At 57.4% G+C, this 21436-nt stretch overlaps 3 protein-coding genes across 3 annotated transcripts in view; 2 read left to right on the top strand and 1 right to left on the bottom strand.

The window, feature by feature from the left end:
* DGCR2 (DiGeorge syndrome critical region gene 2) overlaps positions 1–14719 on the top strand; it is a 69472-nt gene extending 54753 nt beyond the window's left edge. Inside the window, exons 7-10 of the mRNA XM_060028539.1 lie at positions 4179–4382; positions 9637–9789; positions 10501–10737; positions 12008–14719. Of these exons, the coding sequence (XP_059884522.1) occupies positions 4179–4382; positions 9637–9789; positions 10501–10737; positions 12008–12264 (851 nt within the window). The 3' untranslated portion in view covers positions 12265–14719. The remainder of the gene's footprint in view (positions 1–4178; positions 4383–9636; positions 9790–10500; positions 10738–12007) is intronic.
* Positions 14720–17545: 2826 nt separating this feature from the next.
* LOC132436430 (carbonic anhydrase 15-like) lies at positions 17546–18725 on the top strand. Its single transcript, XM_060029319.1, has 5 exons — positions 17546–17632; positions 17733–17825; positions 18122–18221; positions 18306–18472; positions 18552–18725. The coding sequence occupies exons 1-5, from the start codon at positions 17546–17548 to the stop codon at positions 18723–18725; spliced, it is 621 nt and encodes a 206-aa protein (XP_059885302.1).
* Positions 18726–19958: 1233 nt separating this feature from the next.
* LOC132436429 (protein FAM246C) lies at positions 19959–20626 on the bottom strand. The gene is given in 3 exon segments (XM_060029318.1): positions 19959–20162; positions 20164–20244; positions 20246–20626. Coding segments are annotated over 3 exon segments (666 nt in total).
* Between the last annotated feature and the right edge of the window lie 810 nt (positions 20627–21436).

The raw sequence follows: 21436 nt of genomic DNA, 5'->3' as shown, positions 1-21436 counted from the left end.
GCCTCTCTTGTTGCGGAGCACAGGCTCCAGACACGCAGGCTCAGTAGTTGTGGCTCACGGGCCTAGTTGCTCCACGGCATGTGGGATCTTCCCGGACCAGGGCTTGAACCCATGTCCCCTGCATTGGCAGGCAGATTCTTAACCACTGTGCCACCAGGGAAGCCCCTGATTCCAGTTTTTGACTGTTACAGTTAAAGCTGCCATAAACATGTGCACACAGGTTTTTCTGTGAATGTAAGTTTTCCCTTCTCTGGGATAAATGCACAGGATTGCAGTTGCTGGGTTGTATGGTAGTTGCATGTTTCATTGTTTATGAAACTAGTGAACTTTTTCAGAGTGTTTACATTCCCACCAGCCATGTAAGAGTGACCCAGTTTTCTCCACATCGTGGCCAGCACTTGTGATTTTCACTATTTTTAATTTTTAGCCATTCTGATAGGTATGTAGTACTATCTCATGGTTTTAATTTGCATTTCCCTGAGGCTAATGATGTTAAACCTTTCCGTGTGCTTATTTGTATATTTTCTTTGGTGAAATATCTGTCCATGTCATTTGTCCATTTTCTAGTTGGATTGTTTGGGTTTTCTACTGTTGAGTTTTCAGAGTTCTTTATGTATTGTAGGTTCTAGTTCTTTGGCAGATGAGTTTTTTACAGGTACTTTTTCCTATTCTGTAGCTTGTCTTCATCCTCTTCACATGGGCTTTAACAGAACAAAGGTTTTTAGTTTTGCTGAAGTCCAGTTTAACAATTCTTCCTTCTATGGGTCACTCTTTTGGTGTCAGGTCTGAAAACTCTTTGCCTAGCCTTACATTCTGAAGAGTTTACCCTGTGTTGTGTTCTAAAAGTTTTATAGTTTGTATTTTACATTTGAGTCTATAATCCATTTTGAGTTAATTTTTTAATAAGGTGTGAGAATTAGGTCAAGCTTCATTTTTTTGCTGTGGATGTCCAGTTGCTCCGGCACTGTTTGTTGAAAAGCTGTCTTGCCTTCATTGCATTTTGTGCCATTGTCAAAACTTAGTCAAGCATGTTTGTGTGGGTATATTTCTGGGTTCTCTATTCTGTTCCATTGAACCTTCTGCATTACCACACTGTCTTGATTACTGTAGCTGTATAATCAGTGTTGAAATCAGGAAGTGGTTCCTCCTACCTTATTCTTCTAGGTCAGGATGGTTTTAGCTGTTCTAGAGCCTGTGTCTTTTCTACCTAAATTTTAGAATAAGCTTATCTGTCTATAAAAACCTTGCTGGGATTTAGATAAGAAGTGCATTAAACCTATATAGGTCAATCTGGGGAGATGTACATCTTTACAATGTTGAATCTTCCAATGCACGAACATGGTATGTCTCTCCATTTACTTAGATATTCTTTTATTTCTTTCATGAGCATTATGTATTAGTTAATGCTCATTGCTTTTATGCCCTTTCAATGGGCAGAGCTAAGACGTGTGTGTGTGTGTATACATGTGCGATTTTTAATACTGATTTAGTTCCTTTAATGGCTATAGGCGTATTCACATCTCCTAGTTTTCTTGAGTCAGTTTCGGTAAGTCATGTGTATCTAGGGCATTGCCCATGTAATCTAATCTAAATAATAGCTTATGATTTTTTTGAATCATTTGTATGTCTGTCATTGTGCTCTCCTTTTGTTTCCTGATATCATTTACGTACTCTTCCTTTTTCTTGATCAGTCTCACTGGAGGTTTGCCTCTTTGATTCATCTTTATGAACTCCCGGCCACAGGGTTTTTATACATCTGGTAGCTCAGACTTGTTGGTGCTCTTGCTCAGATCTTTTTTGGCTGCATGATACATCAGTTTTTGAAAGAGACATGTTATAATCTCTCACTATGGATGTTGATTCATCCATTTTTCCTTGATACTCTCTAATTTTAGCTTTATCTTTCTTGAGATCATGTTGTTAGGGACATAAGCCATTATAATTATTATATCTTCCTGGTGAGTTGAACCTTTCAATCATTAATCGAACCTTTTTTACCCATAGTAGTTTTTGTTTGTTTTACTTAAAGTCTCCTTCTTTTCCAGTGGTAGCTGTAAAATGGTGTTCCCCTGACCCCTCCTCAGGCTTGATTAATTTGCTATAACAGCTCACAGAACTCAGGAAACCTGTCTACCCACTAGATTACTGATTTATTGTGATGAGGAGACACATAAGGCGAGGTCCCCAATGAAGGAGTTCTGTTCTTGGGGAGCTTGGTGCCCAGCACAGCAGCCTGCAGAATGGTCTGGTTCCGTGTCATGGAAGCTTTCCAAAAAGGCCAGAAAGCTGTCCTTTTGGGTTTTTATGGAGGCTTCATTACATAGGCATGATTGATTAAATCGGCCGTTGATGATTGATTCAACCTCCACCCGCCCCTACCCACCCCTTCCCCAGAAATCAAGGGATGGGAACCGAAAGTTCCAACCCTCTGATCACAGGGTCGGTCCTCCTGTCAACCAGATTCCAAAAGTCACTTCATCACAGAACAAAAGACTCCTGTATCACTCTCTGCACTTAGGAAATTCCAAGCATTTGTGAGCCAGGAACTGTGGGCGAAGACCAAATGTATATGAGAAGTGTATGTTGGTCATCTGAATGACCAAATATATGTTTCTTCTAAATCACACTGTCACATACTTCTGTGAAACTCCGTTCTCTTTTCCTCTGTTTGCCGCATGAGTACTGTATACATTAGATCTCTTAGTGTTAAAAACCCAACACTGCACAGTTGTAATTGCTTTACCATCTGCAGCCGTTTCCTTTGCCCACTGCAGCTTTGCTTCCACACACCTCTTTCACTGTCACTGGCACATACATTCCAGGTATATTACCTTTCCATATGTTATGGGCCCAGCACTACACTATAGATATATTATTTTATACAACTGCCTTTTAATTAAGTTGAGAGAATAAAGGAGGAAAAAATATGCATTTATACTGTCTTATAATTACATAATCGCCTTTTCTAGTGCTTTTTGGCTTTTTGTATGGATTCAGATTACTCTCTGAAGGTCACCTGCTTTTTGCTGCAGAGCTTCCTTTGGTGTTTCTTATCCTGGGAGTCAGAAAGCACAAGTTCTCTCAGGTTTTGTTTACCCGGGAAAGTCTTCATTTTTGAAAGACAGCTTTGCTGGATGGAGAACTCTTGGTTGACAGCTTTTCCTTTGAGCACTTAGAATTCATTATCCCACCGCCTTCTGGCCTCTTGGCAGGAAATCTTACTGGGGTTCACAATAAGTATTGTGTCATTTTTTCTTGCTCTTTTTAAGGTTTCCGTCCTCTCTGACTTCCCGCTTTCTCCCTGTGCCATGTCTGTTCTTTGTGTTTATCCTACTTGAAGTCCGTTGAGCTTCCTAGATGTGCAGGATTCTGCTTTGCAGCGAATGTGGGCGTTTTTGTCCGTTGTGTCTCCACATGGTTTTCCTGCATCTCCAAGGGCTCTGCTCATTTTCTTCATCCTTCCTCCCTCTGTTTGAGCAGGAACACTTTTATGTAGGTTTCTTGCCCTGCACACTCCTGATCATGTGGGTCACACAGATTTGACTCCAGTCAAGTGTGGCACAGACCCGAGGTGTGGCATCTTCTGCGAGTTTTCCTAGATGTCCCTACCCCACTGAGAGACCAGAACATCTCCTCCTCGTGTCCCTGAAGAGAACCACACCCCTGCCTCAGCCCTCATGCCCAGCATTGGGCGTGTCTCCTACCCGCTTCAGGGCCTGCGCCTTCACCCCCTCTTGTCTCACACCAGCAGTTCTTCCTCCTCTGGTACCAGTCGGCTTTGTGCGAATTCACTGTGTGTCTCAGTTCCAGTGGACCGTCTCCGAAGGCTCATTTGAGATACATTCTGATGCTAAAAGGGCTGATACTCATGATACCTGCATTTTATAATGGAGGGAATCTCACATGTAATGCGCTTAGGCACTTGAAAGCAAGCGCTTCTCCCCGGGCTCTCTGTCCCAGCTGTCTGCTCGTGGCCAGGTATGCTGAGCAACGTGTTGTCCTGACAGTGTGCCAGGCGGTCTCTCAGCCCCTCCTTGTGACCACGGGCAGACCCACCACCCTGGAAGGGGGTGCTTCAGGTCCATCTTGCCAACTCCTCTGCTGTCATGTTGGCCCAGGCCCGGGTGGGGAGTCAGGGCTCCTCTGGCTGGTGACCCACATATCTCTTCCTATTGCAGGTCAGACATGTGTCGACATCAAGGACAACGTTGTGGATGAAGGGTTCTACTTCACCCCCAAAGGGGACGATCCGTGCCTGAGCTGCACCTGTCACAGAGGGGAGCCCGAGATGTGCGTAGCTGCCCTGTGCGAGCGGCCCCAGGGCTGCCAGCAGTACCGCAAGGACCCTAAGGAGTGCTGCAAGTTCATGTGCCTGGACCCAGGTGAGATGGCAAGCTCGGCCTTGCGTGGGGCTGCGTGTTCACATGGCAGCTGTGACCAAGGGCTGTAGGGCTGTCTTCTCTCCTGGTTACACTCAGAACTGGCTTCCGTCGTGGTCCCCATTGGAGCTCTTCCTGTTTCTGAGTGTGGTGACGTGGAAGGTGATGACAGTTTCTGTTGCTTGCCATTATCAGTCTTTACTGTTAGAATCTTTAAGAAAAAGATTAAATATTACCCACAGTTTTGACATAAAACTCCTCCCCACTCGGTGGTGACTCACGGTGGACGCCAGGGGCCATGTGGTCTCTGGGTGACCCTCCTCCTTCCACTGCTGATAAAAGAGCAGCGGGTGGGACTGTCCTTTCAGCCCTTAGCACAGCAACTCACGCACCTGATTGTTCTCCACGCCAGAGCAGCTGGCATCTCCCTGTGAATTCATGACCTCAAGAGAAATGTAAATCAGAAGCATGAATTTCAATGTGAGCGACATGGGCTTGTGGGCCCCACAGCGGACGGCTTGGGCAGGACCTATGGAGGGAAGCTGGAGCCACATGTGAGGGCCACACACTGAGAGCCGTCCTGCTCCCCAGGGCCATCAGGGCAAGCCAGACAGCGTCAGGCTGGCTGAGGCTCGGCGGGCCGGGTGCTCTGGCGTGTATCCCAAACCTGTGTGGCTGGCTGTGGTGCATGCAGAGGCCATGTTTGCGAGGAGCCAGCAGGGGACATGGAGCTGGGGTGCGCTCAGGCCTCCCCATCCCACAGGGTAGATGGTACCCGCTACTGAAGGGCACATGCCTGCAGATGTCTGACAAGCCAGTTGGGTGCCTGCCAGGTCTCCTGCGCCCCAGCCACATCACTCCAGCCTCCAGCTTACTCACCTTCCACGGGAGTCAAATGCTGGCTTTCACAAGTCTCTTCACCAGGATTCCTGGTTCCGTTTCTCAGGAGTTGACTTCTGCTGCCTTGACTCTCTGTCCAGGCTCTGTAAGAATGACCAAACATATACAAGCGTGACTCATCTGTGGGCATGCATGGCCCGTGGAGCCCACCCAGCTCTGAGGACTTTTCAGCAGACCACGGCCTTCAGGGCATCTGGGCAGGATCAGAGCTGCCACAGGCCTCTCTCCAGTGCAGCCAGAATAGCCCAGTCAAGGCCTCACCCTGCCCCACACTGTGGCCTTGCTTCTGCAGCCTTCTGACTGCCTCCCAGGCCAAGCATCCTCTTCTGGGAACTGCCCACACTGCACCAAGGAAAGAGACACCAGGAAAATATCTCCTTCAACAAGGCTAGGACGTCTGCTCTCACACCATGTTCGGGGTTGTATGGGAGGTCAAGGGCAATGTCAGAAAAGGCATCCAGACCAGAAGGGAAGAAATGAAATCATTTCTTGTTGTAGATGATGTGATTGTCTGCGTAGAAAATCCTAGAGGATCTACAAGAATGTTGCTAGAATTAATAAATGTGTTTAGTTTAGCAAGGTCTCCAGATACAAGGTCAATATGCAAAAATCCATTATGTTTATATATACTACCTGTAAAAAGTTGGAAATTGAAATTTTTAAGAAAAGTACCATTTATTAGTAGCACCAAAAACCATGAAATACTTAGGTACAAATCTTACAAAATATGCACACCGTCTGTATGCTACAAATCGTTAAGACACTGATGAAAGAAATCAAGGGCATAAATGAAATAAAAGGTTCATGGATCAGAAGACTCAATATCACTAAAAGGTTAATTCTCCCCAAATTATCTATAGATTCTATACAGTACCAACCAAAATTCCAGCAGGGTTTTTTTATAGACATTAACAAGTTGATTCTAAAATTTATGTGGAAAGGCAAAGGAATTAGAATAGCCAAACCGGTTTTTAAAAAGAACAAAGTTGGAGGATTCATAGCACCAGATATAAAACTTACTATATAGTCATAGTAATCAAAACTGTGATTTTTTAGCACAAGAATAGACACATAGGTCAGTGGAACAGAATAGAGAGTCTAGAAATAGTCTACACTTATGTGGTCAACTGCTGTTTAACAGAGGTACAAAGACAATTCAATGAAGAAAGGATAGTCTTTCAACAAATGGAGCTGGAACAATTGGACATCCATAAGCAAAACAAAAAATTAACCTTACACTACACTTCTTGCAAAATGGTCATACACCTATGTAAAACTTTAAATTATAAAATTTCTAGAAAAAAACATACGTTCTTTTATTTTTAGTTTTGGGATATAGTTGATTTACAATGCTTTAGTTTCAGGTGTACAGCGAAGTGAATCAGTTAGACATATACATATATCCACTCTTTTTTTAGATTCTTTCCCCATATAGGCCATTACAGAGTATTGAGTAGAGTTCCCTGTGCTACACAGTAGCGTCTTATTAGTTATCTATTTTATATATAGAGTAGTGTGTGTATGTCAATCCCAATCTCCCAATTTATCCCTCCCCCCAACATATGTTCTTTTAAAATTAAGTCTTTTAAAAGAAAACAGGAGAAAAATCTTTGTAACCTTGGGATATGCAACATTTTTAGATCAAAAGCATGGTCCACAAAAGAAACATTGATAAATTAGACTGCATCAAAATTGAAAACTTCTGCTCGTTGAAAGACCCTTAAAGAATTGAAAAGATAAACCACCAACAGAGAAACACAGATCGGACAAAGGTCTTGTATTCAGAGTATATAAAGAACTCTCAAAACTCAATAATAAGAGAACAAACCACCCTGTTAAAAAATGGGCAGAGGCTCTAAAATGACACTTGACCAGAGCAGATGCACGAAGTCAGCCAAGCACCTGAAAAGATGTTCAACGGTCATTCAGCTCATTCAGGAAACAAATCGACGCTGAGCAACGGCCTCTCCTTCCGTCCTGCGCTGGTGCCCGGGCTTGGGGCCGAGAGGTGTGAGGTGCTGGCTGTGCACCAGCCGGTAGCAGAGCCTGCATCAGGGACCAGGCACCCGCCTCCGATTCCTGCTGAGCTTCGGCTCCACCTGCTTCCTCCACAGAGACTGGATGCTGTCGTTGGCACCGAGCCCAGTGGGGCGCCAAGCTCCTCGTGGTGGCCTGGGGAGGCCTGGGCAGGCTTAGGCATCAGACCAACGGTCAGGCCAGCGGCCTCCGGGGCCCCTTCCATTCAGCAGTGTCTGCTGCAGCATTATGTGTCTTCTGTCGGGGCCCAGGGCTGGCCAGGGACCTGCAGCCTGGACCACAGCAGGCAGCCCCGCCTGGCACTGTCCGGACCCCATGGAGGGACCTGACATGTTGAGGGCCCCCGGGGGCCCCTGGCTGGCCTCTGCCCCCGGGACAGTACTCTTTTCTTCATGTCTGACTGCTGGTACCTCTTCCTGGTGAGTACCGTGGATGACGGTCAGGGACCTTGGCCGTGTCCTTGGGCTTATTTTAGGACTGAGCAGGAATTAGTCATTGCAGAGGCCCGCTGCTTTAGTTACCCCCCGACCCTGGGGTCTCTGAGCTGGCCGCCAATTAACAGCAGCCCCGTGGGCTGACAGACCTTCTCCCGGACGGGGATGAAATGTTCCCTTGAGACCGGCATCAGAACAGCAGCTAATTAATGAGAGGATGTTTCCTTTCACACACTTACTCCAGTGTTGTCAGCAGTAAATGCAGCTTTGGGGGAAGCTTTCTGGCCCCATGGGAGGAGGGCCAGTATGAGCCTGGCCATCCAGTTGGCACCTGTGTTGGCTGTGAAGTGTCTCCTCAGGGCTGGCAGTTGGGGACTTGCCCATGTGGCTGTTGCAGAAGTGGGAGTGGACACAGAGGCTCCCATGGCTCAGGTCACTCCTGCCCAGTGAAGCTCCCTGGCCTCCATGCTGCGTCTGGAGGCAGGTGTTCCCAGATCCCCCTGGTTCCGATTCTGTGACTCGGCGGAAGTGGCAACCTCATGCAGGCGAGAGCCCTGGGAATGCCTGACACCGTTCTCTCCCTCTCTGCCTTGCACCAGCACCTCTCCTAGCAGCGCCCAACAAGCCTGGTGTGTGCCGGGCAGGTCAGGTCAGACCCTGAGCTAGTGGCCAGTGGGATGTTGAGTTGCATCCCCGGCCTCTGCCCACCAGGTGCCAGAAGTGCCTCCCCCGCCTGCTGTTGGGGACCGCCAAAGGTATCACCAGAAGCTGCCAGTGTCCCCGGGGGTGCAGAGTCACCCTGGTGAGGCCCCTGGACACATGTGGTCAGAGGCACAGGGCCCTTAGCAGAGCGCCCTGCAGCTGCAGCCTCCACAAGCAGAGGACTTTGGGACGCTTGGCTGGTGGGGCGGGGTTGGTGCTCACCACGGAGCTGCTGCCCAGGCCCTAGGCCCCCACCGCTTCTGCCCCAAGACATCTGGGTGCAGGCCGGACTCTGGCACCCCAAGGAAGCTGCTGCGGGACCCTGGGCCTCCACCACGGAGCTGGCCCAGAGCAGGCCCTGCCCAGCCTTACTCGGGCGAGTGCTATGACCCGATGGGGAGAGGAGCGTGAGTTGGCGGCGGGGTTCCCGTGTGAACACTTTCTCCCTGGGTGACCCCTCTCCATCCTACGAGACCGTGAGTGTGCAGTTGAGTCCCTGGCGGTGGCCCCCAGGCTCCCCACCCACAGAGAGGGTGGGCAGGAGGGTGGGCGTGGGGAGGTCAGGAATCAGAATAGCCAATGCGTGTATGTTTAACTGAATCACTGTGCTGTACACCTGAAACTAACACAACATTGTTAATCAACTGTACTCCAATATAAAATAAAAAGGTAAAAAAAAAGAATCAGAACAGACACTGACAGGGCTGAGGGTAGACAGGGGCTGTAAACAGGGACTCTGGGGTCCAGGGGAAGCTGCACCTGCATCCTCTCCGGATCACCTGTGGGGTCCAGGTGACCCCAGCCTCCACATGTGAGCACTGCTGGGTGCAGGGGAGGGGCAGAGAGCTCTGGGCCCCCCGTAGGACTGAAGCCAAGCTCTGAACTCAGGCCACTGACACAGCCCTGCTGACCTCAGCTCCCCTGCATCAGGGAGGACCTGGGTGCTGCAGCCGGATGCACAGTCCTGCTCAGCACCCCGTCCAGCCCCGAGTGGCTTCCGGCGCTCAACCCCAGCAATGGGGGCGGGTGTGGAATGGGGTAGCGACAGAGCCTTCAGGAGGGGCTGAGGCCGGGCTGCGGCATCCCAGTGGCTGTGTGCGGGGCCTGGCACTAGGAGGGGTCAGGAGGTACACTGCCTGGGGGGCCAACCCCCCTCCTGAGAGCAGCTCTCCCCGTCCGCACAGACGGCAGCAGCCTGCTGGACTCCATGGCCAGTGGGATGCGTCTGATTGTGAGCTGTGTGTCCTCCTTCCTCATCCTGTCACTGCTGCTCTTCATGGTCCATCGGCTGCGCCAGAGGCGCCGGGAGCGCATTGAGTCCCTGATTGGAGCAAACCGTGAGTGCCCAGCCCTGCCTCCCACACAGTGGCTCGGTGGCGGTCCCAGGGCAGGGAGGAGGAAGACAGGGCTGCCCGGCAGCTGTGCCCTGCCTGCTCCTGCTCCCACTCCCAGGCTGAGCCACACGAGTGTGGTGGGAGGGGCGCCAGCCCTGGCCTCCCAGGGTGTGTGGGCACCTGCCGGGGCAGCCTGCCCGCTAAAGACGTTGGACACCCGTGGCTGGTGGCAGCTTAGGGAGCATGGTCCACCCTCCTCAGCCCACGTTCTCTGCCACAGCTTGTGCCTGCGTAGAGTTTCTGAGATTCCCCCTTGTCTCAGTGAGCAAGCCAGGAGGCTTCCCAGTCCCTGTGGGGAGGGGGGCTAAGGATCATGGTGACGAGGGACCACAGCTGCTGTGTTAGGGCCCCAGGGCCTCCGAGGGCACACGTGTCAGGTCTGAAGGCCCCGCATCACGGTGAGCCCTCCTGGAGATGGAGCTGCAGGGTGGGCAGCACGCCGAGGCCGTCGCGGGTCACGCCCAGATGCGCTGAGAGCCCGGGTTCTGCGGGCCGGAGCTGGTGGGTGGGTGGGTGGGGCTCCCAGTGTGGATGGCAGGTAGCAGCCGGGCACAGGCGTGTGACTGTCAGAGTGCGGGGTGCCCTGGGCCTGGACGTGGCAGGTCCAGCCCAGGAGTGATGGCTCTGGGCTTGTTTCTCTCTCCAACCGCCCAGTGCACCACTTCAACCTCGGCCGAAGGATCCCTGGCTTTGATTATGGCCCAGATGGGTTCGGCACAGGCCTCACACCGCTGCACCTCTCCGATGATGGGGAAGGCGGTACTTTCCATTTCCATGACCCTCCGCCTCCCTACACCGCGTACAAGTACCCGGACATCGACCAACCCGATGACCCGCCGCCACCCTACGAGGCCTCCATCAACCCGGACAGCATGTTCTACGACCCTGCAGGTGACCCCCAGGGCAAGGGAGCCATGGGTCACAACCAGTTGGCATGCGGGCCAAGGCCCTGTGGCCCCCCAACTTCTGCCCGGCCTTCTGCTTTTGCTTTTGTTTTCCCTTTAAGATGGTCCCACCGTCTGGGGTGGGCACACTCTTCCCAGGGTCGCAGGTGGCCACTGGCAGTGGTCTCCCTGCCCCTGCCTCCCTCCCGGGAACTCCTGTTAGTGAGCACCCCTCGGGGCCCCCTCAGCAGGGCCCTGTGGGGAGTGGGGTGCCCAGACGCTGGGCTGTCAGGCATGGTGCACGTGTGGTGAGCTGAGGAGACACCCCCTCGGCATGCCCTCCTGTCCAGCGGCCACTTGAGTCTGTTGTTCATCTGATACTATGGAAAATCATTCCTCACAGGTGAAGCAGAAAGAACAGCAGGTGTCCTGCCCATGGCCTGACCTGTCCCTGTCCCTGGTGTGCACGCAGGTGTCCCATCCTGATTCCCTGTGTGTTACACACACATGCACACGTAACACAGCAGGCTGGGCTTTGCAAGGCTGGCACTGCTGTGTTCTTGGTCTGTTCCCGTCAGTTAGTCCCGTCCTTTGTGGTCTGCACCGGCAGGAAAGCCTTGGATTTGACCTCTGTCCTTGGGACACTGATTGTCACAATATGCTGTCCAGGGGGCCAGGGTGGGTAGGACGAGGGATGCTTCTGGGAGTGCGAGTTCCAGATGCCTCCGTAGACCAGGCTGCAGGGGAGCAAATGCTCCCCGGGGCAGGATGGCAGGACTGCTGGGCTGGGGGTGTCGGCCAGGGGAGCGGCGGTGCTGGGTCCCTGAGCCCCGAGCTTTCAGAGAGCACCTGCAGGAATAAGGAAGGGCTGCCACCGGGTCTCCCTCAGACCAGGGTGTTCTGCAGACCCCCAGACAATTGGCCGGGCTGCCTGCTCTGGTCCATCTCCTGCACTTGCCCCCGTGTTCCAGCCCATGTCTAATGCATGTGAGCCCTGCCTGGACCCCCAGAGTCTGAGAGGGTTTCCCCCTCCCCTCCCTTTGATCTGCTGACTCAGTCAAAGCGTGTCCCCTACGCACACATCATGCTTTGCTCACGGCTGTACCCCTGCTCCAGCCCCACACAGCCCACTTGCATGGCGAAGGTGCGGGGTGAGCACGGTGGAGCCCCGTGGGGCAGGCTTTCGCCTGCCCGGCAGTGTTGGTGGGAGCAGGCAAGCAGGAAGAGCATACCCCGAGCCAGGACCACCCCCTGCTGACCTCCATCTCCTCCCGCAGATGATGACGCCTTTGAGCCAGCAGAGGCCGCCCAACTGACCACAGGGGATGGTGGTGGTGAGGGTGCAGCGCCCCGGCGCCTGGAGCAGCCCCTGCCCACCCCCAGGGCCTCTCTGGCCGAACTGGAAGACTCAGCCGACAGCAGCAGTGTCCTCCTCGTGCCCCCTGACCCCGCCCAGAGTGGCAGTGCCCTGGCCACAGAGGCGCTGCCGGGGGGCGGCCGCCACAGCCGAAGTTCCCTCAATACTGTGGTGTAGAGGACGGCGGGCCCGCGGCCCAAATGGGCAGGGAGCACCTGTTTGCCGTCGAGAAAAACGCTGATCCCCTTGGGAGACTTGAGGGGCCCCTGAGTGAGCCTGGACCCAGCTGCACAGCCACACCCCTGACGGCGGGCACACAGACACCACGCCAGCCCCCAGGGCGCCAGCACCTGCCCGAGGGTCTTTGGGGGCTTCAAACACACGCGTAGCTTTGGGTCACTGTCTTTTTCTTTTTAAACGGCAGAAGGATGACAGAGTTGGTGAGACCACACGGGTCAGGAGCAGGGAACAAAGGAGGCGCCATACGCTCTAGCGGGGCTGGACACTCCAGCTCTGATGGACTTGCTTGCTGCCACGCGCCCTCCAGAGGAGCCCGGGCTGCCGCGCACGCCTAGCTAGCCGCCGCTCGAGAAGGCGCACCCGGGTGGCGGGTGTCTGAGGACTGTCAGTGCAGTCGGGGCAGATGGCCTTGGAGGTTGCCGCAAGGGCTGCTCTGGGGGTGGTCCCCCAGGTCCAGTTGTGAACATCCAGCTGTGGGGGCTGGGGGCTGGCCTGGTGCCCGAGGTGCCCAAGGCCCTGAGGAGGGCAGCTGGGAAGGAGGCTGGACTCTGTACTGTCTTTCCAGCTGGGCTCCGTGAAGCTCAGTTGCACACCAGGAGGCCTGGGCCCCACCCCAACCATTCTCTCCCCGGCAACACAATGCGTGGCCCGCCCTGGGCAGCTCTGGGGTCGGGCTGGGGCCTTTAGTCACGCATGAGTGTCCTGGCCCTGGATCCTCCACTGGGGCTGGCTCCTGGCTGCTGCCCTCTGGAGCCCCCACTCCTGCTGAATTTGCCCCTGGACCTGGCCTGCCCCCACCCCACCTTGTTTGTGCCATAAGGGTTGTGTCTTTGGGGGGAGGGATGGCTGAAATTCACATCCTGGGCTGTCCATCTCCCAGAAGTCCACTTCCTGCCCACCACCGCCACCACTGGAGCCACGTGCCCAGTGGCCGCATGCCACCTTCCTGTCCCCAGCAGCAAGGTGCTGGGTGTCTTACCCTGGGGGGCCTTTGACTGAGGGTCAATGTTGCCTGTTTCTGGGCAGTGGTCTTGTCTCCTGACATGGGGTTTTTAGCATTTCTGAGGTTTGGAGGTTAAGCGGGTTTTGTGCGATTTTTAGCACATTCATATCTTTTCTACGTTGAATGTCTGGATCTTTTCTTTGTTGTGTGCATGTGTATCTGTGTGCGTATGTGTGTGTATGTGTCTAAGTGTTTGCAGGTGGTGGCGGTACACGGGGACTCAGGCCTGGGGCCCCCCTTTCCAGGGCCAGCCATGGCGTGCGGGGCGGCCCCAAGGCGTGGCCCTCAGCTGAGAGCAGGGAGCCCTTCCCTGGCCCCTCGTGCCCTCCTAGACCAGCAGTGAGCGGGGGATGACTTGAAGTGGGTGCTCTGTGGTGACAGGCCTCGCTGGCACAGTCCATTTCTGGACACGTTCTCACAGTCTCCCGTTGGGGACCGTTTTGTTCTTCCCGGGGCAGCATGAGCTTCTCAAGTTGCCCACAGACCGGGGTTTGGCCCACAGGAGCCAGAGTGCTGCAGGCAGCCCCACGCGGGCAGGCTGCATGCTGAGCAGGCCTGCACTCCCCCTGCCAAGGACTGGGACTGGAGAGTGGCTGCACTGGCTGCTGAAGACAAAGCAGAACGTGTGTCCTGCCTCCACTGTGTTCTGGGCACTGAGCAGCTGTCACAGGCCTTGTTGGTGCTAGGTGAGGGTCCTGAGTACTCCTGCTTTGGAGTGGGCTCCCCCGTGGAGCCCCAGAGGATCCTGCCCCCAACAGCTCAGGGTCCCTCCCAACCCCCATGTCTCTGGCCCAGGCCTCAGACCCGTGTGTACAGGGCAGGGCGTCTGGCACTAGATGTGTGGGATTGGGGACTGAAGGACTGCTGGGCCAGTTGGGCATGTGGGAGTCACTAAGGGGGTGGCCCGGAGCAGGCTGTGGGGGCCACAGATGGGGGCCTGCTTCTGGACAGGCCAGGGCTCCGGGGTTGCTCAGCCCACGTGCAGCACTGTTTCAGGCCTTGCCTGCTGCCGGCAGTGTCCCCAGGAGCTAGTGCCCCAGGGGCTGAGCTCCACTGGGGATGGGGGTGGGGGAGTAAGGGGAGAGGTTGGGTCGGCCTTCTGCTTAGGCCAACCATCATGAGATCTGGTTGTGCTCCGTGGTCAGACGAATCCCAACCAGCCCTGGCTGAGAGTCTTGTGCTCCTGTGAGAGCTGCTGACCTGCTTGGTGGGGGTGGGTGTCTATAGGCCGTTGTCTCAAGGCCTGTTTATGTTTTCCTTTCACTAAGGGTTTTTAGTTTGGGTTTATTTTGGTTGGGCTGGCACTAATTCTTAAGATGCTGTGAGAACCGTTTCATCCGAATGCCAAATAAATTTGTGTTCTGGAAGAAGTGTGGTCCGTCCTCGGTGCGGCCCCAGCTGGAGCAGGAGGCTCCAGCCAAGTTGGGGCCGAGGGACAGGTGCAGAGGTGGCTGTGTGGAGGAGTTGGGCCACCTCTGGAAGCCAGGGCAGGCGTGGCGTTCTGAGACACCTATCTCTTCCGTTCTCTGACCGTGGTCTTTTCAATAATTTCTCAGTTCCTGATGTGAGGAAAGAGGGCGCCCAGGGGACTCAACCTCGGGTGGGTCCTCGTGCTGGGCGGGCAAGGGGTTGGTTTAGGAAAGGCACTGGTGCGGCCCCTGGGGCCTTGGGGAGGCGGCCCTCGGGCCTGAACGCCTGCGGGGCGGCGGGCGGTCCGGGCAGCACCGCGGACAGCGCCTTGGTCGGGGGTGGGAGGTTGGGGCGCGGCCCTCGCGCTTGGGAAGGCGCGCCCGCCGAGCGCATTCCGGTGCGTCGTCGTCTCTCCTGGCCACTCGCGGGGCGGGGAAATCGGAACCCCGCTTTCCAAGAGAGCGACTGGGGCTCGGGCCACAGCCTGGGGTCCGCTGGGCGCCGGGACCTCCGAAACTGCTGCGGAAGCCGGGGTCCCACCGGGGCGGGGCGGAGCGGAGGAAGCAGTGGCTTCCCAGACCCTTTGGTCCGCAGGGGTGCGCTGGTAGGAGAGAGGCTGTGGTCTTGGGTCGTCCTCCCCACCCCAGGCCCCCAAGTCAAGGCACTGGAATCCAAGGTGCCATTTCCCTCGAACTTCGTCCTTTCTGGTGGCCTTGCCATGTCACTTCTGGTCTCCAGACTCCATTTCCTCGTCTGTAAATGGGCATAATAATAGCATCCCCCCACCCAGGAATAGTTGGGGTGTGGGGGGGTCCGTGAAAGCGTGCAGCTTGTCTCGACGCCGGCGTTTGTTGCTGGCAGCCGTCCCTGCCCCGAGATCAGAGCGAGTGCCTGGCGAGCTCCAGCTGTCTCCCCACTGGAGGCGCCGCCCCTCCGACCCTCCCCGCGCCTGGAGCCCCCAGGACTCAGCCACGCCCCTAACTCACCCCGCTGGTAAATTCGCCGCCCTCGCTGGTTTCCTCGGCCCGCGTCCTCCGCCACTTACTGCTGCACCATGCGGTCCCTGGGCTTGGTGCTCGCCTTCCTCGACGTGCCGCTGGTGGTGCGCGCCGACTCGGAGGGTGAACACAGGACCCTGCCTTTCTGCTCTGCCTTACCCTCCCCGGACGCTCCCTCTTCTCCGCTTTAGGCCCTGCCCCTAGTTGGGGGGGGTGCGACTTTTGGGGAGGAGAGGTTGGAATTGGGGCGACAGGAGAATAGGGTCTGCCTGGCATCCACTGGCCAAAGCCCTGTGCTCCCACCCTTGGACCCCGGCTGGGATGGTGCTCAGGGCCCAGATGGCCTGCATCAGCCCAGTCCCCTCCCACCGTCTGCAGGTGCCTGGTGCTACGACTCCCAGGACCCAAATTGTGGTGAGGACAGAGTGTTGTGTGAGGCTGTGTGGCATTGGTCTGTGTCCTGTGTCCACTGCACTTCTGTGGTCTCTGCGGGTTTTCTGTCTGTAGTCCTGGGTCGCAGCGATTGGGAGCCCGCAGTGTGTGTATGACTGTCCCCTTCTGTGTGTGTCCGGATCTGTGGCTGCTGTGCTCTCCAGTCCTGTGTGTGCCAAGCTGCTCACATCAAGCGGGACCCATAAGTGTGCCATGTGGCCAGCCCACATGTGAGCAGGTCGTGGAGGTCCCCGAAGTTGGCATGTGGCCGGGTGCCAGGAGACTTTCCCAGGCCCCTTCCCTGTGGAGCAGCTGCCTGCAGGGGCTGTACCTGTGATGGTGTTGCAAACACTATGTCCAGGCCAGGTTTGGGGGGGTGGCAGTTGTGACCTGTCAGGTGGGTGCTCTTCCCTGGGTGTGTGTGTGGGGGGAGGGCCACCTTTGTGCACCCCCATGTCTCAGCCCCCCAAGAGACCTAGACCTGTTCCCCCAGGCCCCACCCACTGGAAGGAGTTGGCCCCAACCTGTGGGGGCCCAGGCCAGTCCCCCATAAACATCGACCTTCACTGGGTCCAGCGGGACCCCACCCTTGGACCCTTCATCTTCCAAGGCTATGACTCAGCACCTCCAGGCCCGTGGACACTGGAGAATCATGGTCATACAGGTCAGCACCCTGGGTCAGGCTCCCCCTCCCACAGACAGGGACAGCAACCCCCTGCACAAGGATCAGGATCCCCACACAGGAGATGAGACACCCTACAGAGACCAAGGACCCCCCCACAAGGGTCAAGGAACCCCTACAGATGGATTAAGAGCTTCTACATAAGGATGGGAACACCCCCACAGAAATCAAAATCTCCATAAATGGCACAGGAAGCTCCACATACAGTGGTCAAGACATCCCCCAATGGAGGTCTGGAACCCCCACATAGAGGTGCCAGGAACCCCCTACCAGTAGCAATCAGCCATTGTCCCTGAGGACCAGAAGTCAGGGCGTACCCAGAGGTCAGAACTCCTGGAGTCAACCCCCAACAATCCCATAGCTGAGGTGGATCAGGACCCCCGCCACGGGAGGCTGCCTTCTCCCCTCCGTGCAGGGTCAGGGGTTTCCACTGCAGTCTGTGGAGCCCCACTTGGCCGGCCAGCAGAGGGGCCTGGACACCCAGGGTGTCATAGTTCCAAAGAGGCCCAGCCAGGGCGCAGACTGGCCTGAGGGGGTACCTTTGCTCGCACCTTGTGCCCTAATGGCACGAGGGCAGCTGAGGGGGGGAAGAGAGGGTGTCATTTGTTCCCTCCCCCTCAGTGCTCTGCACGGACACTGGCCCGCAGAGCCTGCTGGAGATGCAGGGCGCCAGGCTGCGACCACCAGCCTAGCATGCCCTGCAGCTGCAGTTCCACTGGCGGGGTCCCCGGGCGAGCAGGCTCAGAGCACAGCCTGGACGGGCAGCACCACCCCATGGAGGTGGGCCTGGTCATGGGGAGGGGTGGTGGGAGTGCCCCATGGAGGCCAGGGCAGCCTGGTGGGAGTAGCTGGGTACCTCCCGTAGTCTGTGTCTCCCCAGATGCACGTGGTCCATATGAACACCCAGTACCAGAGCATAGGGGAAGCCCGAGGTCACCCTGATGGTCTGGCAGTGCTGGCCATGCTCTTGACGGTGAGGGAGGGGCCGTGTGCCTCCTGCAGGGAGGGGGGCTGCTATGTGACAGCCTGCGTTCAAGAAAGGGGGTCCATGAGGGTCTGTAGAGGGGACAGGTGGCCTGTGTGATCTTGGGTGGGCATTGGGGCCCCTAGAGGCTTTATAGGATGAACGGGTTCTGTGAGGGGGTTTGGCCAGTGAGAAGTCGTGGACCTGCAGGGTCAGTGGGGGTGGCCCTCCCCCCAGCAAACCCCCTTCACCTCTCTTCCCACTTAGTCTCCCCTACACCCCCCTCAGTGTTCCCCCCTTTTAAGACCCTCGCTCGAGCCCCTCTCACTTGGAGCCCCCTTCCGAGGATCAGGACTCTGACAACGCTCAGCCGTCTGTCGGACCTGAAGAACGTGTCTGCGCGCGGTGAGGGACGCGGTTCCCCGCGGCAGGGGCGGGGCGGCAGGACACCGGGAAATTGGTTCCAACCCGCCGCCGTCTCTCTCCCAGGGGCCTCCGTGAACCTGGCGTCCGCCTTCCCGCTGGCTTCTCTGCTGCTGGGCGCCTTTGGCCTCTCGCGCTTCTACCGCTACGCGGGGTCGCTGACCACGCGGTGCTGCGAGCCCGTGGAGCTCTGGACGGTCTTCGAGGACACGGTCCCCATCGGGCGCGCGCAGGTACAGCCCGCGCCACCCCCCCCAGCCGCCCCACCCTCCCGTGCGCCGCGCCTTGACCGCCTCCGCCCCACACCGTCAGGTGGCCCAGTTCCGGATCGTGGCCCAGGCCAGGCCCCCCGGCTCCCGCCCCGCACCTCTCACGGAGAACTTCCGGCCGCAGCAGCCTCTCTGTGTACGCAGGGTTGTAGCTTCCCCCAGCGCCTCGGTCCGCGCGGCAGCCCCCACCCCGGCCCGAGGCACGGGGCTCTCCTGAGCCTGGGGCTCAGCCTGTGGCTCTGGCAGGGGCCCTAGGATGTAGACACGGCCACCTTCCTGCAATAAACGACTCACAGAGTGACCTTGGCCTCCTATGGCTGGGAGGAGGGGGGGCGGCCTGGGCGCACCGCAGCTCCTACGGAGGCCTCCTGTGCCACCCTTCCCGACTCCACCACAGCCAGTCCCAGACCCCATCCAGAACCCCAGACTTCCCCAGATCCCTCTCGGGGAGAAGGCACCCCCACTCCCATCCTACACGTTATGCCTGAATCCCCCGATGAGATAGAAGGAGAAACTCCACCTGCTAAAGCCTAAAATTACTATTTTATTTTACAAACGAGCTGGCTGACCACCCCAGACACTGTGTGGTTTAGTGATGCCTCCAGCTGCCATTTCCCAGAGGCCAGGAGGTGAGAAGCTGCTGGATCCCAGCTCTGCAGCACAGAGTGGTGGGTCCTGGTGACAGGGACAGTGAGTGAAGGGCTGTCTGTAACAGGTGAGACCCGACCCAGGCGACACTCTGGGAAGATGGGCTGTGGAGTCTGATGTAGGTTGACACTGGAGAGACACTGCTGTCGGGTGACTGCCTGCCGTGACGCTACTTAAGGTAAGTGGCTTTCGTGTCACTGTCAAAGCAAAGCTGAGAGTCCAGGTGGCACTGACCAGATGGCGCTCTGTCCAGGCAACGCTGTCCAGTAGAGGGTGGGCCCGACTGTCAGGGGAGTGAAGCTGGCTAGAGTTAGGCTGCTGTCCAGGGCCCACGGTAGAATGTGCTCTTACATCCAAGTGACACTGTCCTGAGTGAACCTGTGTCCAGGTGACAGTGTCCCAGCAGCCCACGTGTCCCCGGTGTCTGTCACTTGGTGTGTGGGTCACACTCTCCACCCCAGTGCATGAAGGTCCGACCTCCTCCCTTGAGACCCTTCAAGAAAATACACTTGCAACCACCTCCCCCAGACAGAGGAGACCTTGGGCTCTCCCGCTGCGCTCACTGCCGGAAGGGGACATACCCCTGGCCCGAGCCTTACCCCGCCGGGACTCCGGCTCCAGCTGCGCGGAGCCAGCCGTTCTCCCCAGCCCCTTCCGATACCAGAGCGCTAGCCAGCGGCGTCGGAGGACCCTTCTCGCTCCAAGCCCCGCTCCAGGAGCCACCTGGCCGGTCCCAGGTAGCAAAGCCCCGCGGCCGGCGGCGGCGCGCCAGGTCCTCGCCCCGGGCTCCCTCCCCCTGTGCTTAATCCCCGCTGCCCTGTGGGGTCCCCGGCGGCGTCTTCTTGAGGTTCTTCCGGACCGGGGCCCGGCTAGCGCCGCCGTCGGCCGGGCTGTCCGAGGCGTTGTCGGTGGGTCTCGCGCTCGTGGCCAGCGCGTTCACGGTGCCCAGCGCCCGCAGCAGGGCCAGGCCGCGGAGGCCGCGGGGCTCGCGGGGGGCGGGCGGCGGGCGGCGGAGGCGGCAGCAGCGCGCGCAGGGCGTCCAGCTCCGCCCGCAGCTCCGCGCGCAGCGCCTCAAGCCCCGCGCCCGCCCAGCTCGGCGCGCACGGCTGCCAGGCCCTCCTGCAGCTGCCGCTCGCTCACCTCCAGGACGCCCGCCGGGTAGGTGGCCCCGCCGCGCGGCTCCCCGCACCCGGAGCACACGGAGCCGCGGCTGCGCGCCTTCTCGGGCTCCGTGGCCCCCGCGCGGTCCACCAGCCGTGGCAGTCGGGGCGCGTTGGCCCGCGCCGCCACCTCAGCCCGGAACTGGCACCGCAGGCGCGCCAGGCGGCCTGGGGCGCGGGCTTCGTTGGGGCTCAGCCTGTGGGGCTGCGGCCCGGGGTCCGGCTGGCGGCCCACCGCGCGCCGCAGCGCCTCGCTGGCACCGAACGCGCTGCGCGCCTGGGCCCACGGGCGCCGGGGCTCTGCCACCATCCGCGCCGCCGCTGCCTCCACCGCCGCCTCCAGAGCCCGGCCGGGCCGGAGCCCCAGCCCATAGCCTAGCGATCAATGGGGCCCGGGAGACGCTTCGTGGAGAGGGCCTCCGGGACGGCTGTGGGAACGACCAAAGCCTCGGGGAATCTGGCCAGGGGCCCGCGGAACCCCCGCAGGGCTGAAACCTGGGCGAATGGGGCCCCGAGGAACCGGGGGAACGACGCCAAAGGCTTCAGTGTGCAGGACTTGCCCGTGGTGCTGCGCTGTCAGTGGGTCCAAACAAGGGGCTTGAACAGGCTTCTAGGCAGAGGTGATGGGGACGTGGAAGCGCTCAACCCCAAGTGGGGAACCGAGCTCACATACTCTGCTCAAAGCCACAGTCCCCATCACAGTCAGGGGACGGCAGGTGTGGTCACTGCCTGAAGCTCTCCTCACTGGCTGGGGCCACCTCCTCCCATACCACAGTCCAGGCTGCTATCTCTGCACTGCTCCCCTACAGCCCACACACAACATGCACTTCTGCCCCTGAATTCAAGATCCCCATTGCTCTCTGCTGGACCCCTGCCTTCAGGAGGCTGCTGGAGGTCCAGCCCATCCCTCACTGCTGTCTGTGCACTGGCCCTGTCCTCTTCCTCCTCTAACCCAGTGACCGTCTTCACCCCCTAAGCCTTTGCCTAGGCTGTTTGTCTGGCCTGGAATGTGCCCCCTGCTCCCCCCTCGACTGGCTGCTCCCACTCATCCCACTTCTCCGGGGCAGCCTTCCTTGACCATCTCACCCCCTACCAGGGAACTCAGGCCCCTCCCCCACAG

Source organism: Delphinus delphis, chromosome 13 (assembly GCF_949987515.2).
Source record: "Delphinus delphis chromosome 13, mDelDel1.2, whole genome shotgun sequence".
Lineage (NCBI taxonomy): Eukaryota > Metazoa > Chordata > Mammalia > Artiodactyla > Delphinidae > Delphinus > Delphinus delphis.
The sequence above is the reverse complement of the archived record's forward strand: the minus strand, read 5'-3'. Positions and strand labels throughout refer to the sequence as shown.

Coding starts and splice junctions, on each gene's coding strand:
- LOC132436430 (XM_060029319.1), top strand. CDS start 17,546: ATGCCCTGCAGCTGCAGTTCCACTGGCGGGGTCCCCGGGCGAGCAGGC. Junction 17,633..17,732: donor GGCAGCACCACCCCATGGAG/GTGGGCCTGGTC, acceptor GTGTCTCCCCAG/ATGCACGTGGTCCATATGAA. Junction 18,222..18,305: donor GAAGAACGTGTCTGCGCGCG/GTGAGGGACGCG, acceptor TCTCTCTCCCAG/GGGCCTCCGTGAACCTGGCG.